Source organism: Dasypus novemcinctus, chromosome 1, assembly GCF_030445035.2.
Source record: "Dasypus novemcinctus isolate mDasNov1 chromosome 1, mDasNov1.1.hap2, whole genome shotgun sequence".
NCBI lineage: Eukaryota > Metazoa > Chordata > Mammalia > Cingulata > Dasypodidae > Dasypus > Dasypus novemcinctus.
This window is the reverse complement of record NC_080673.1, coordinates 163,575,506-163,588,575: the sequence shown is the minus strand read 5'-3', so window position 1 is coordinate 163,588,575 and position 13,070 is coordinate 163,575,506. Positions and strand designations below refer to the sequence as shown.

Sequence of the window (13,070 nt, the reverse complement as noted above, 5' to 3'; positions counted from 1 at the left end):
ATTCAATCTCTGATCATGAAGTTTTGGTATTGGATGGTTGCGGTGGTAGCACAGTGTTATGAACATAATTAACACCACTGAATTACATATTTGAATGTGGTTAAAAGGGAAGGAAGGCTTTAAGTTGTGCATGTGTTACTAGAATAAAAATTTGAAAAACAGGATGGTACAACACAGTGAACCCCATTGTAGGATGGACTATAGTTATTAGTACAATTATAAAAATGTTCTTTCATGAATTATAACAAATGTGCCAAATTAGTGTAACAAATGTAGCACTAAATCAAGGTATTAATAATAGGGTGGTATATGGGAACTATTTTATGCATGATTTTTCTGTAAACCTACAACTTCTCTAATAAAGAAAAACAATCAGTCTCTTTACCGAAGCCCTGCAAATTCTTCTTTGTAAAGTACAATTAAGAAACTATTTCCACCCTTTTTCTCTAAGTTTCTCACACAGGTTTTCCAAGGCTCTGAAATACGACTCTATCTTGCCTTTCTATCCCTGCCCTCACCACTCCTGATATGTATACTATGCTTTAGCCAAAATAGACTGTTTGCTAGTCCAGAATATATACAAGACTTTCTCATTTCCACAGTAAAGCCATCCATACCTACCACCCTGATTATTTCTGCTTACTGAAATTCTACTCATCCTTCATGAACTTCCCAAACGCCACCTCTGAATTCCCACCACACTATTTCTGACTCTCTCGTTTGGCCATTATTACTTCTTCTACTGGTATTATAATATCCATGAGCATTTTGTTGTCCCTGCCAGATTATTATTCCCTGTAGCACAAAATGAAGACTTGTTTCTCTCAGCAATTTCTGTACTGGGCCTTACACAAATCAATACATGATAAAGGCTTACTGAAGTGAAATAGCAAATGTTCTAACTTTGACTCACAACCTGTTTTCTCTAAGAAATACAAAGATGCAATTTATTTGCATTTGGCAGAAACAAATGGGATGAAAGTGCCCAAGAGAGGAGACTATCTGGTTTAAATTCAAGAATAAAAGACAAGGTAAGTGAGGTACATATAGGAAATGTAGCCAAAGTCATAAAGCCTGAATTTGTCCTCTCTCTTTAACTGTGTCCCTACATTTCCTCAGTGGGTTTTGCTCCTCTGTGTGCAACTTTTATTTACAGGACAAATGAAAAACAATTAGGGTCTGTATTTCTCCACAGAGAGATAGCACCTCTCCATCCAGAGCTGTTGCTGATGATTACCTAAGCAGCTCAACTTACACAATCCTAGACTCTTTGTGATATTTTGAAAATATTAACAATCTTGTAGGTGCCTGAAATTATTTAGGCCAGTAGTTTCTTCATATATGTACTCAGTTTTTAAGCCTTAGGATCATGGAAACAATACTCTCTAAATACCATTTATAGGTAAGTGGATGTATGGGTGGCAAAGTACATGTTCAGGCCCAATGGGTGGAATAGATAAGGGGTACCTCTTAGGAGACCAAAGTGCAGTAGATTCTCTTCTTCCATACAACCAAGAAAATGGCACTATTTTAAGTCCCTTAGCATAATACTGTGGCTCCTCCATACAGTTCTGGAACAAATTAAACTGAATGAACCCAGTCCTGCTCTATTAGTTATGGTTCTCTAAGAAAGAGAACTGACATATAAAGGTAAATATTATGAGATTTATTATAGGAAATGGCTCACTCGACTATGGGAATTAACAAATCAGAATCATCAGTTCTTCCTTTAAAACCTTCAAATGACTGGATGAGACTTCTCTCATTGCTGAAAGCAATCGCCTTTGTTGACTGTAAATCTAATCAGCCACAGATGTAATCAACCGATTGATGATTTAAATCCAGGAAATACCCTTTCAGTAACAATCAGGCCAGGGCTTGCTTGACCAAACAAATGGACACCATAATTCAGCCAAGCTGACACATGAATTTAAACATTAGACTTACGCATAGGTCATTTCAGATTAAAAATGTAAAACATATTCAATCCATATCACCTCAACACCTTTTTCATAAAGGACCTTAAAGGTGAAGTGGTCTGCAGTCAGAGATAAGCAACTACATGCCCTGCCAGGAAGCAGCCTTATTAGTAGCTATCAGTCACTGCCAATTCAATCCCACTTCAGAAAAGACTGATGTAGCCTCAGGGAAGGAAGATGTAGGTGGATGAGTAGGGCTACTATTTTTAGCTATGTGTCTGGTTTAAAAGAATTTCATGCTTTCAGTTTTAGTTTGCCAAAGGGCTGCTGATGCAAAGTACCAGAAATGTCTTGGCCTTCATAATGGGGATTTATTTGGGGTTAAAACTTACAGTTCTAAGTCCATATAAAGTCCAAATTAAGGCATCAGCAGTGATGCTCTCTCACCAAAGTCAATTTCTGTTGATCCTATTGTCCAATGTGGTGAAGCAAGATGGCTGCCAATCTTTGCCGAGGTCTCTGCCTTCCCCTCCAGAATATACCATCTCCCAGAGCTCAGCTGAAGGCAACCAAGCATGGGCCCTGTCTCTTTCCCAGTCTCTCTATCAGTCTTAGCTGCTCCATTTTCTTTCTGAGTTCAGCTGCTAAGCTATCAAGTATATGGATCATCTCTCCCTGAGCCTCAGCTCTTTGAGCCTCTTGGGGGCTTCTTTCCTTGCAGCTAGCTGTGGGCAAAACTGGAGTCCTTTCTTTCACATGCAGGATCAAATATGTCGGCTTCCTTTATCTGTGTCTTCATTTTTATCGGACCCAACAAGAGGGCAGAGAAAACCTGAGTCCTGCCTCACTGAAGTAGTTCAATTGAAGGGGTCTCACACGCACAGGAATGGATTAGTTCACAAACAATCTTTTACCTTTTGGGATTCATAAAACAATTTCAAATTGCCACACTGTGTCCTTCTAAAAATTAAGTAAAAAGAGCAAAACTGCTTTATTAAACAAGACTTATTCTAATATCTACTGTCATAAAGGTATTAGATGTATTGTCCACATATGCGTAATGGTCATACACTATCCTTCAGGGAATATATCCAATCCTGGGATGTTTTAAAACCAAATATATTTCACTAGGAGATATTTTTAATTTTCCAAATAACTATCTTGGTCTGTACCTAGACCCTATCCTTTTTCCAGTTCTCTATGTTGTGTTTTTTAGGTGAAACTATAATGTCATTCCACACAAAAGACCAGCATGCAAGCTATATTGGCATTTCATAAAAATGAAAGCATATTCTTACAATTTAAAAAGAAAACTAACTCAACCCCCACAATCAACTCCAACGGGAATCAGTTCCAATTTACATATTATAATGACAATTACAAATTGGTAATTTACAAATACCCATAGAGATAAATTTTGTAAAACAACTCAGTTCAGGGGAAAAAAGGAGAGCCTGCATCTAATGTGTGTGTATAGACACAAACAAAAAGGCATGTCAAATATTGATTAATAAAATATTGAGGGAAGAAATAAAACAAAAATAAATGTTTATGTAGGAAAACAAAGGCATTCAGAAAATGGCAAGGCTCTGGGGCTTTGGGTAATGGGAATGATAAGGGGACAGGAGGTAAAAGCAAGGGTAACGTGATGATAGGACTTCAATAAAGAAGGTCAAAAGGCAGTAAGAACTTCTGTCAAATTAGAATTTTACCACTGCCTACAAAACAGTCTGGAACACAGTGTTAGGAAAACATTGCTTATCATCTCATCTTGCTCACACCCTAGATGATGAATTTTCAAGAAGGCCCCTTTCCAATTCTAATCTCTTTTCTCCCTTCTTCATCTGCGGTGGAGTAGGGGAGTGGCTCATTCACTCATTTATTTACCAGGCTAGTATAGAGCACCTGCTAAGGATAGGACTCTGGGCTAAGAACTATGGTTAACACAAAGGTTCAGTAAGAGGTCGGAAGGGCCTTCTGCAATGCTCTAATCTTGTACACACAAGCCATCAGACAACAGAAAATAGAGGAGCAAAAAAGAAGTGGTCACAACTGTCTGGGAGCAGTAGACCAAAAATTCATGATTTTGGAGCATCAATTTACTCTGCCCTCTCTCAACAAATAGATCCTCATTAAGCAACAGAAATTTTGCATTTGCCAGCCCAATGAATGATATATTTAGTCAACTTATCTATCTCCAGGGCAAGAAATGTGTGATTTTCAAAAGTGACATTGATGATAGGCTCAAAACAAAGTTTCTTATGACTCTCTATCAGAACATGAATTTCTGAGTTAGGTCCAATAGTTTGATCCCTGATTGAGTTCACTAACTGATGAAAATAAAGCATCAGAGAGGCACCAGTCTACAGTTAAATGGCTGAAAGCGTTAGAAGAAATTGTGAATTTACACTTCTAAAGTTGCTAGGGAATGATAGGAAAAAAGTCATTCTTTAATGCTTCCATGGAAAAGAGGAGGGAACATATTCATTTCTCTAAGAATATATGAGATAATATTTAAATATAAGCAAAAGGTATCCTCTGACATTTTATCTAGTCTTGGTATACATTTGGAAAATGCAAATTTGTTTAATTCTCAAATATCTATCAAAAATTATCTGTCAAAAATACCTCTCCCTATTACTCAACACTCACTCCTACTTCAGGAAAGAAAATTGAATTTCATTCCGGTCTAATGACAACAGATGGCTTTCATATCAAGCAATTTGAATTATCAGACAGAAAACAGTATCCAACTCAAACATTTTGTTATCTCCTATCAACTGTCAAACCAAAGTGAAGGCCAACACTCAAACAAGAAAGATACTGTTCTCTTAGAAAACAATAGTTTTGATGATCAACCTAAAAGTACTAATTTCTTGGATATATTTCCAAAGTAATCTGCTAACTAAAGTGGTTTTTATTGCTGTTAAGCCCTAACATTTTAAACTGCATTTTACATACACTTCCTATAGAAGTCTACCCCTTCCCTTGCCTACTTTGTGGAGAGCAAATTTTAGTAGTAGCTTTATTGCTGTTAACCCTTGGAGGGGATGGATGAACGAAGAATGATAACCAAGAAAGAGTATTTTCCCTGCACGGCAGACAAAAAGGAGTATCCTTAGAAGTAGAAAAGTACCCAGAAAATAGGAGCACACATCAGTGAAGGTGTGGTAGTCTAAAATCATCTCAGATATGATGGTTACTCTTCATCTATGTTAGGTTGGCTTCTTGGACCGAGACTTGAAAGATAAACAACTGGTGGTCCCTAAGATAGAATCCCTCTGCTACAAGATGCATTAAATGTTGGGGGAGGAAAATACCTGTTTTTGTTTCTAGAGCTGTTGCTGAATATTCTGAACAACATGGCATATCTCAAAACTGCATATGGCCAAATATACCAGCCCCTGAAGCATCTGGTTTATTCCCCTTTTAATTCTTGTGGTTATCCTTTCACACCTAAATTCATGGAGTAACTCTGCCCTCATGCTTCTAACAACGTTCTACTCAAATTCATTCTGCTCTCTATCCTTAACTCATATTTTTATTCTGTCTCTTTTTGGCCCATAAACCTTCAACAGTTACTCAGTATACTAAAGAATAGTGGGAATCTCCTTAGTCTGGCATACAAGGCCTAGTAAAATCTGACCCCAGTCGAGCTTTTTAATCATGTGTTCATTTCCTTCTGATATGAACCTCTCTCTTCACCCAGTATTCTGATAAGGGTCCCACAAAGCAATCTAACCGCTTTCTTCACCGTTTTTATGATAACCCCTCCTCCCTCTTTCCCAACACACAGGGTCTTCCCCACGACTTTCTGCTCATCCCAATACTTTCCATAATTCAATATCCAGTTCAATTTGCCCCACAATTTTCTCTCCTTTGGAATTCCTATAGCATTTGACACAGGAACCATTATTTGCCACAAAAAGCTGAAGACTTTGAGATTGTCTAGTCCCAACCCCTTATTTTCCACAAGACCAAGTACCTATTTCTTACCTTGAGCTTTACATGTCTTCTCATGCACTTTTCTCAACAAGGTAATGTTCTCCCCCTAAAGTTTTTTGTATGTCCCATAACAAATAGTATAAATCTCAATAAATATATTATAAATAATTTATTAGGTTTAATAAATGTACTTTCTTAAAATGTACGAAAAATGTAAAGATAATCCTTTTGGTGGTGAGAAGAGAAGCAGGGCATTTGACAGGGTCCCCTAAAAATAACAGCAGTACAGTATAAAAATACTGTTTTTAATTACTATATAATGTTTGCAGACATGACTGATCCTTCTATCACATCAGGAGACTTGAAAGAAAGACGAGACTTACAGATGGGGCAATTCTAGGGGTGGAATAAGATGCCTGTTTTGCACATTGCTGGGTATTTTATGTTAATCTGAGAATATAATGGTTTATTTGCTTGTGTGGAAGGATGTTTTGTTTATAGCTGTGTCAAAATGTCACCCACAGTAAAACAGTCATATCGAAATGCCATGTACCCCCTCAAAAGCCTGGCTGGTTTTATTCATTTTCTTTATTTCTGAAGCATAATTCATTTGCATGTATGGTAGAGAAGATTATTTCTAATATGTCTTTTTACCAGGTAACATGACATCTGATTATATTCTATAAAATTTCCTGGAATAATATCTGGGATCACAAACAAAATATGGACATTTTACAGAATTTAACAGAGTCAAAACAACTGCAGATGTTAAAAGTACCAGGTACAGCATTGCTTCAAGGCACTTTAATATATTAAAAATGCTGCCTTTCAAAAATAAAACCACTCTAAATCACTCTAATGTGATTTCAAGTAGCATGCAAATAAGTGCTACAAAGCAAGACTACACCATGGAATAAAAACTTGAGATACACCATATTATCAATTGAATTATATTTAATTGAAGTGATTTATACATATCAGTATGAATGTATGTGGCAAATACAAGAAGTAAGTTGTAAAATTCTTACCTTGGGTTTGTTTCCTGTTCACAGCATTATCAGCTTTATGTCGTTTCTAAAGTTTAAAAATAAAAAAGAACTGTGAAAAAGTGAAAGCAATTAATAAAACAAAATAGCACCCTCACCCAAAGAACGATTTCTTTTAATTTATGTTTCTCAATGTTTTTATTCTTTTGCACCAGTATCAATTTTATAAGTAAGCATCAAGGGTGTGTGGTGATGTCAAGAATAGAAGGAGGATGCTGGGGGTGGAGTCAAAATGGCAGCTACCGGACTGTTTCCCACTTGAACAGGCTCAAATCCTAGCTGTTTCTGGGATTATACTTTAGCCAGCTGAGTCTACTCATCAGTAGCTGAAGTTCGTGGACAACTATCTCTTCCTCCACCTATTATGGGAAATGGAACTTCCAACTCCAGCCACGGAATAGCTCCTGAGGCAGACTGCGCTGCTAGAGTAGGATGGGCACCAGCCTCTGGGGAGTAGCTTGCAGTTTCCCAGAGAGGTGGTGCAGGTCCCACCAGCTTCCTCCCTCCGAGAGGTGGGGCTGGGGTTTAGTTAGAGCTGCAATCCAATGTGGGTGGAAAGAAGCCCATCTCTACCACCTTGCTTCCCCTCATGCTGGGGACAGTGTCAAGATGGCGGCTACCGGCCTCCTTCTGACCTGGATAGGCTCAAAGTTTAGCTGTTCCTAGGATTATACTTTAGCCCGCAGAATTTACTAATCAATAGCTGAATTTGGTGCCACACGGTGTCTTCCTTCCCCGTTTTTCGGGAAACGGAGCTTCCAACTCTAGCCACAGAATCTCTGCACATGGGCAGTCTCTTCCTTCTATACTTTAAAGGATGTTGCAGGATGATCTTCTGGTCTCCTGGGGCCCCCAGACAGGTGCTTTAGATAACTCTGGGTAATTACTAACTGCCCTATAGCATGAGCTGACTCCAGGAGCGCCTTACTCTGCCATCATGGCCTTCCCCTGTTTATATCCTCTTAAAAGTTACATATATATCCAAGAACATATAGTTTTATGTCCATATGTGCATTTAATATAAATAAATGGCATTATTTTATAAGAAAATAAAAGAATAGAAGGATACTCTGGAATTTTAAATTAGAAGTATAATTCATAGCACTTTATACATCACTTCCCTAATTGGGAACACAGGCTTGAGTTATCAGAAGGATCTTAAATTAGCATATATATAAGATTAAAATTTTAATGCACTAGAAAGGTTTGAGCTGAAGGGCTGATTTAGTCTTATGCTTAAATAACTTGCTTAAAAAAGATTACCCAAGAGAATTATCTATAACTATGATTTAGGAGTCATACTGAAATATTTTCAGCTTCTTATGAAATTTACTGTCTAATTAAGCTGAGTAGAACCTCTATAATTTAATGAAGTGCTGATATCTCTCAATGACTAAAACCAAATACATTTGCTATTTTGCATTTAATCTCTTCTGTCAGCTGGTCTCCAGCATCACTCCTCCCTCTAGTAACAAGCCATTGAGGGAAATGGACTTGGCCCAGTGGTTAGGGTGTCCGTCTACCACATGGGAGGTCTGCGGTTCAAACCCTGGGCCTCCTTGACCCGCGTGGAGCTGGCCCACGCATAGTGCTGATGCGCGCAAGGAGTGCTCTGCCACGCAGGGGAGCCCCACACGCAAGGAGTGCACCCATAAGGACAGCCGCCCAGCGCAAAAGAAAGTGCAGCCTGCCCAGGAATGGCGCCGCCCACACTTCCCATGCCGCTGATGACAACAGAAGCGGACAAAGAAACAAGACGCAGCAAATAGACACAGAGAACAGACAACCGGGGGAGGTGGGGGGGGGGGGAATTAAATAAATAAATCTTTAAAAAAAACAAACAAAAAAAACCACAACAAGCCATTGAGTTACATGATCCTACTTTCTATCCTCCGAAAAGCACCTAAAATAATTAAATGGTAAATAGGTAGTTAGGTGAGTGTGAAGAATTATATAAGCCCAGATTTTATAGCAGTGAGTGAGAACAAGATATAGAAGGTCAAAGAATTCGAGTGGCCAGGGTAAGGTACCTTCTCTATGGTTCAACTAGAAGTTTTCCATGGCTTTTACCTAAACTTACAGCACTGAGTTTAACACATCCTACTCCATTAACAATGCAGGAAAGTATTGCATATAACTAGCTCTGTGCTCAAAGAGTCTATCATACGAAGCGCAAGATGAGATTCAGCTGCACATATCTGTCTCTAAGGTGGGTAGGAAAAAATGAAATACAAACAAGTTCCTAAATTTTCCATTTGTTAATATACATGGTTTTAGAATTGCAGTGCACATGTGAAAAGATTCCGAGAGAATAGTCTAGTATTGTGGATTAGACACAGCAATACTCAGGAGAAGAGGCATAATCGCTGGCGGTGTGAACTAAGTCCATCCAAACAATCAGCCACTGAACTGCACAAAATGCAAATAAGGCATTCAAAACGCCTCTGTGGAAGAATTGTTGACAATGATTCTTGTCATACCCATACCCAGAACACAAGAGAATAGTTTCTCAGAGTAAAATATTCACTAACAAAAAAGTAATAATGTAGTTTTTGATAGGCAATTTATTGCTTCCAAAAGTTAGCAAGTATTTTCAACAAAATATTCGTACATGAATCTTTCAACTCTGTTAAAGTGCTGCATCAGTAGAGGATATTTTTTATCATTGATAAAACTCTAAACACTTACTCTTTGTTATTAAAAATCTTAAGAAAATGACAAAGCAACCCAAAACAAATTTTGTTCCAAATAACAGTCCAAAATAAATTTAGATATTTGGAGAAGATAAAAATATTTCCAAGATAATGCACATCTATAACAGACAATAGACTTCAAATGAAGAAGATGAATAAAAGCTAATTAATGAAACATTCCACTTCGAGCAGGAAATTTAATCTTAGAGAAACCTAAGGAGATCTTAAACATTGCTTTCCATTTACAGAGAATTCTTACACACAAGCATTACTTTCCTTAACCTTCCTGCCACAGAATAAATGAGGTTACTCGTCAAGAAACAATTTGAGTTGAATGTAAATTTAAGGATCCATCTAAATAGGTAGATTTTTATCTTATGACCACAAAAAGAGAGGAACTCATCTTTCTATTCTAAAAGAGTTCATTTTTCCTTCTAAAATTAATGGTTTAGGAAAAATAGTTATTTTCTGAGTTCAAATGCCACTTCCTCCTACCTTTGGCCTGTAATCAGAATTCATCCAGGGAAGTGAACTTGGCTCAATGGATAGAGCGTCCACCTATCACATGGGAGGTCCAGGGTTCAAACCCAGGGCCTCTTGACCTATGTGGTGAGCTGGCCCACACACAGTGCTGATGCACGCAAGGAGTGCCGTGCCATGTAGGGGTGTCCCCTGTGTCGGGGAGCCCCACCTGCAAGTGCACCCCATAAGGAGAGCCGCCCTGCGTGAAAAAAGCGCAGCCCACCCAGGAGTGGTGCCACACACACGGAGAGCTGACGCAGCAAGATGATGCAACAAAAATAGACATACATTCCCAGTACCGCTGACAAGTATACAAGTGGACACAGAAGAACACACAGCGAATGGACAGAGAGAGCAGACAGCTTGGGGGGGGGGGGGGGGAGTTGGGGAGAGAAATAAAAGGAAAAAAATCCTAAAAGAAAAAAAAACTCATCCAATATCACTGGGAGCTAGTAAATTATTTCATACTATTACTATATGACTGATAATACAGCAATAAACTGTATTGTAGAAATAGTTCCATGATCTTTTAGGATACTAAAGTGTGCTTAAGATTGACTACTCACTCTTCCTGGTAATCCTTCTCTCCCTTGGCATTAATTAACACATCACTGCCCAGGCTTTTACCTGCAATTCTGGCCCCTTCTTCTCTTCCTCCCACTCCCCTGGCCCACTTGCCATAGTCAGTGATGGAATTCCTCAGGCCTTACTCCTGGCCCTTGTCTCTTTTCTCTCTCTATTTCCTTCCTAGCTCAACTCAAATCATACTTGAAACTTCAATTATAAACAACACATAAATATAGACAGGCCGTGACTATTCAGTGTTCCAGATAGTTATATCCAGATTCTTCCTTGACATCTTCCTCTGGCATCTTCCTACAGGGATCTCAAATCATGTCCAAAAGGCAACCTGTGATCTTAAACTCTCAAGACTTTTTCTTTGTTTCCAGCGTGGTGCCATAGACAACCCACTTGCACAAAACAGGAACTTAAGAGTCATCCTTGTACGTTCTTCACCTTCTCACTCTTATCCAATCCAGTCCTTCACTCAATAAAATCTAACTGAATACTTACTGTCAGGCACTATTCTTACAGCTGAGGATATGGCAATAAACAAAAGAGACAAAAATCCTTACTCTCAAGGAGGTTATATTCTATCTAGTGGATGGAGATAGAATATGAACAAAATAAGTAAGATCTTCAGCATGTGGGAAGGTGGTGTCTTGTCACTTTTTAAAAGTAAACTTGATCATATCATCTACTCATTTAAAATATTTCATATGTTTTCAAGTTGCTTCTAGGGTGATGACAATATAGTTAATATTTATTCATCACTTAGGATAAGCTGTGCATTTTTCTAAGGACTGCATGTGCATCATTCTCATAAAAGCCTTATATGGTTACTTGATTAATATCTGTCTCCATTACTGGACTGAAGCTCCATCTTGGCTATTTTTACTTACTAACATAACCCCAGTATTTGGTTCCTGCACACTGTAGACATTGAATAAGTTTTTATAACAAATAAAGTTTACCCGTTTTTAAGATAAACTTGCTATAGCAAAGTAGGCATGTTTTTAGTGATGAATATTTTTCAATTTAACAAAAACTATGACCCTTACTGTAAGAATTAACATTTGATATGACACAGCTTTAAAAAATAACAACTAAGAGTTCTCCACTAATTTTAGAATATTTTCAAGTAAGAATATGTTATTTGTTGCTTACACATTTTAAAAAGTACATTATGTTAAGTTGTCCAAAGCATCAACACTTAAAACGTACTAGGGTGGATAAGCATTGGGTATCTCACCTGGGGGCAATTCTTAGGACTTATTCTCATAAAAAAGAAAAAACTTATTTAATAGAATATGAAGGAATGTCTCCTAGAATAAAAACTTTGTTTTATTCACCAATATAAGTGTGGCAGATATTACTAATTCTCATCAATATTCAGTCCTCCTTTACTTCTGTGGACACCCCAGCCCACCCTCCTTTGCCATGTCACCATCTTTAATATTGAGTTGTGAGCAAATAAGTGGACCCTTTCCGGGCCAGAATATAGATGTAACATCCTATTCTCTCTTTTTCCTATTGCAATGACCACCAACATTCCACATAACAGAGGCTTGAGTCAGGCTGGATCCCTGAGTGACTACCTGGAATTGAGGTGTCTCCTGTCCTACCTCTCTTCCCAAAAACAACTGGCAATGTCTCGAAGTAGAATTAAAATTACATGTTAGGCCACAGACACTTGGGACATGATTATTACTGCAGCAAAAGTTAACGCATCCTAATTACATATCCTAATGAATGCCTGACACTTAATAGTGATTCATTTGTTGAATATATAATGAATATATATATTCATTGTAATTACCAATAGAGATAAGTCTTTATTCAACTACCTAAACAATTATTTGGTTATTCCCCTTTTCTAGGAAGTAGCATTTCAAAATTTCTATTACTTCATACTTTGATATAAACTTCTTGTTAAATCATTCTTTTAGACAATTTTTATTTAATTTCTTGATGTCCTGACTTAATTGGAAAACTAAGACACATAATACTATCATTACATTCTTTAGGGACTGCCTGAATAACTGCTTTCTAATAAATAGTACTCCATGGCTACATCTTGCCAATAAGGATCCTGTTTTTAAAAAAAGTCTCCCTGGATGCCGTTTTATTAACCACATATTTTCAAAGACAGAGGTACTAGAAACCACAGTTGGAGAATTTATAGCTTCACTAGGAAAAAAAAATAGGCAAGGCAGTTTAGAGCAGTGATGAGAAGGTAGGACTCTGAAGCTAACTCGCCAGGTTTGAATCCCAACAGCTCCACTTATTAGCTGTGTGCCCTTGGACAAGTTACCTTATCACTCTGTCCCTCTTTTCCCTCATCTGTACAATGGGGATAACATCAATACTATCTTGCAGAGTTG

The 13,070-nt window shown here is 37.8% G+C and overlaps 1 protein-coding gene across 7 annotated transcripts in view; it reads right to left on the bottom strand.

The window, feature by feature from the left end:
* The window catches only part of ATP8A1 (ATPase phospholipid transporting 8A1), a 244,887-nt gene that overhangs the window by 194,391 nt on the left and 37,426 nt on the right, over positions 1-13,070 (bottom strand). For all 7 annotated transcript variants that reach the window (XM_004448742.3, XM_023592370.2, XM_058299208.1 and 4 more), the window contains one exon: positions 6,893-6,938. In XM_004448742.3, the coding sequence (XP_004448799.1) occupies positions 6,893-6,938 (46 nt within the window). The remainder of the gene's footprint in view (positions 1-6,892; positions 6,939-13,070) is intronic.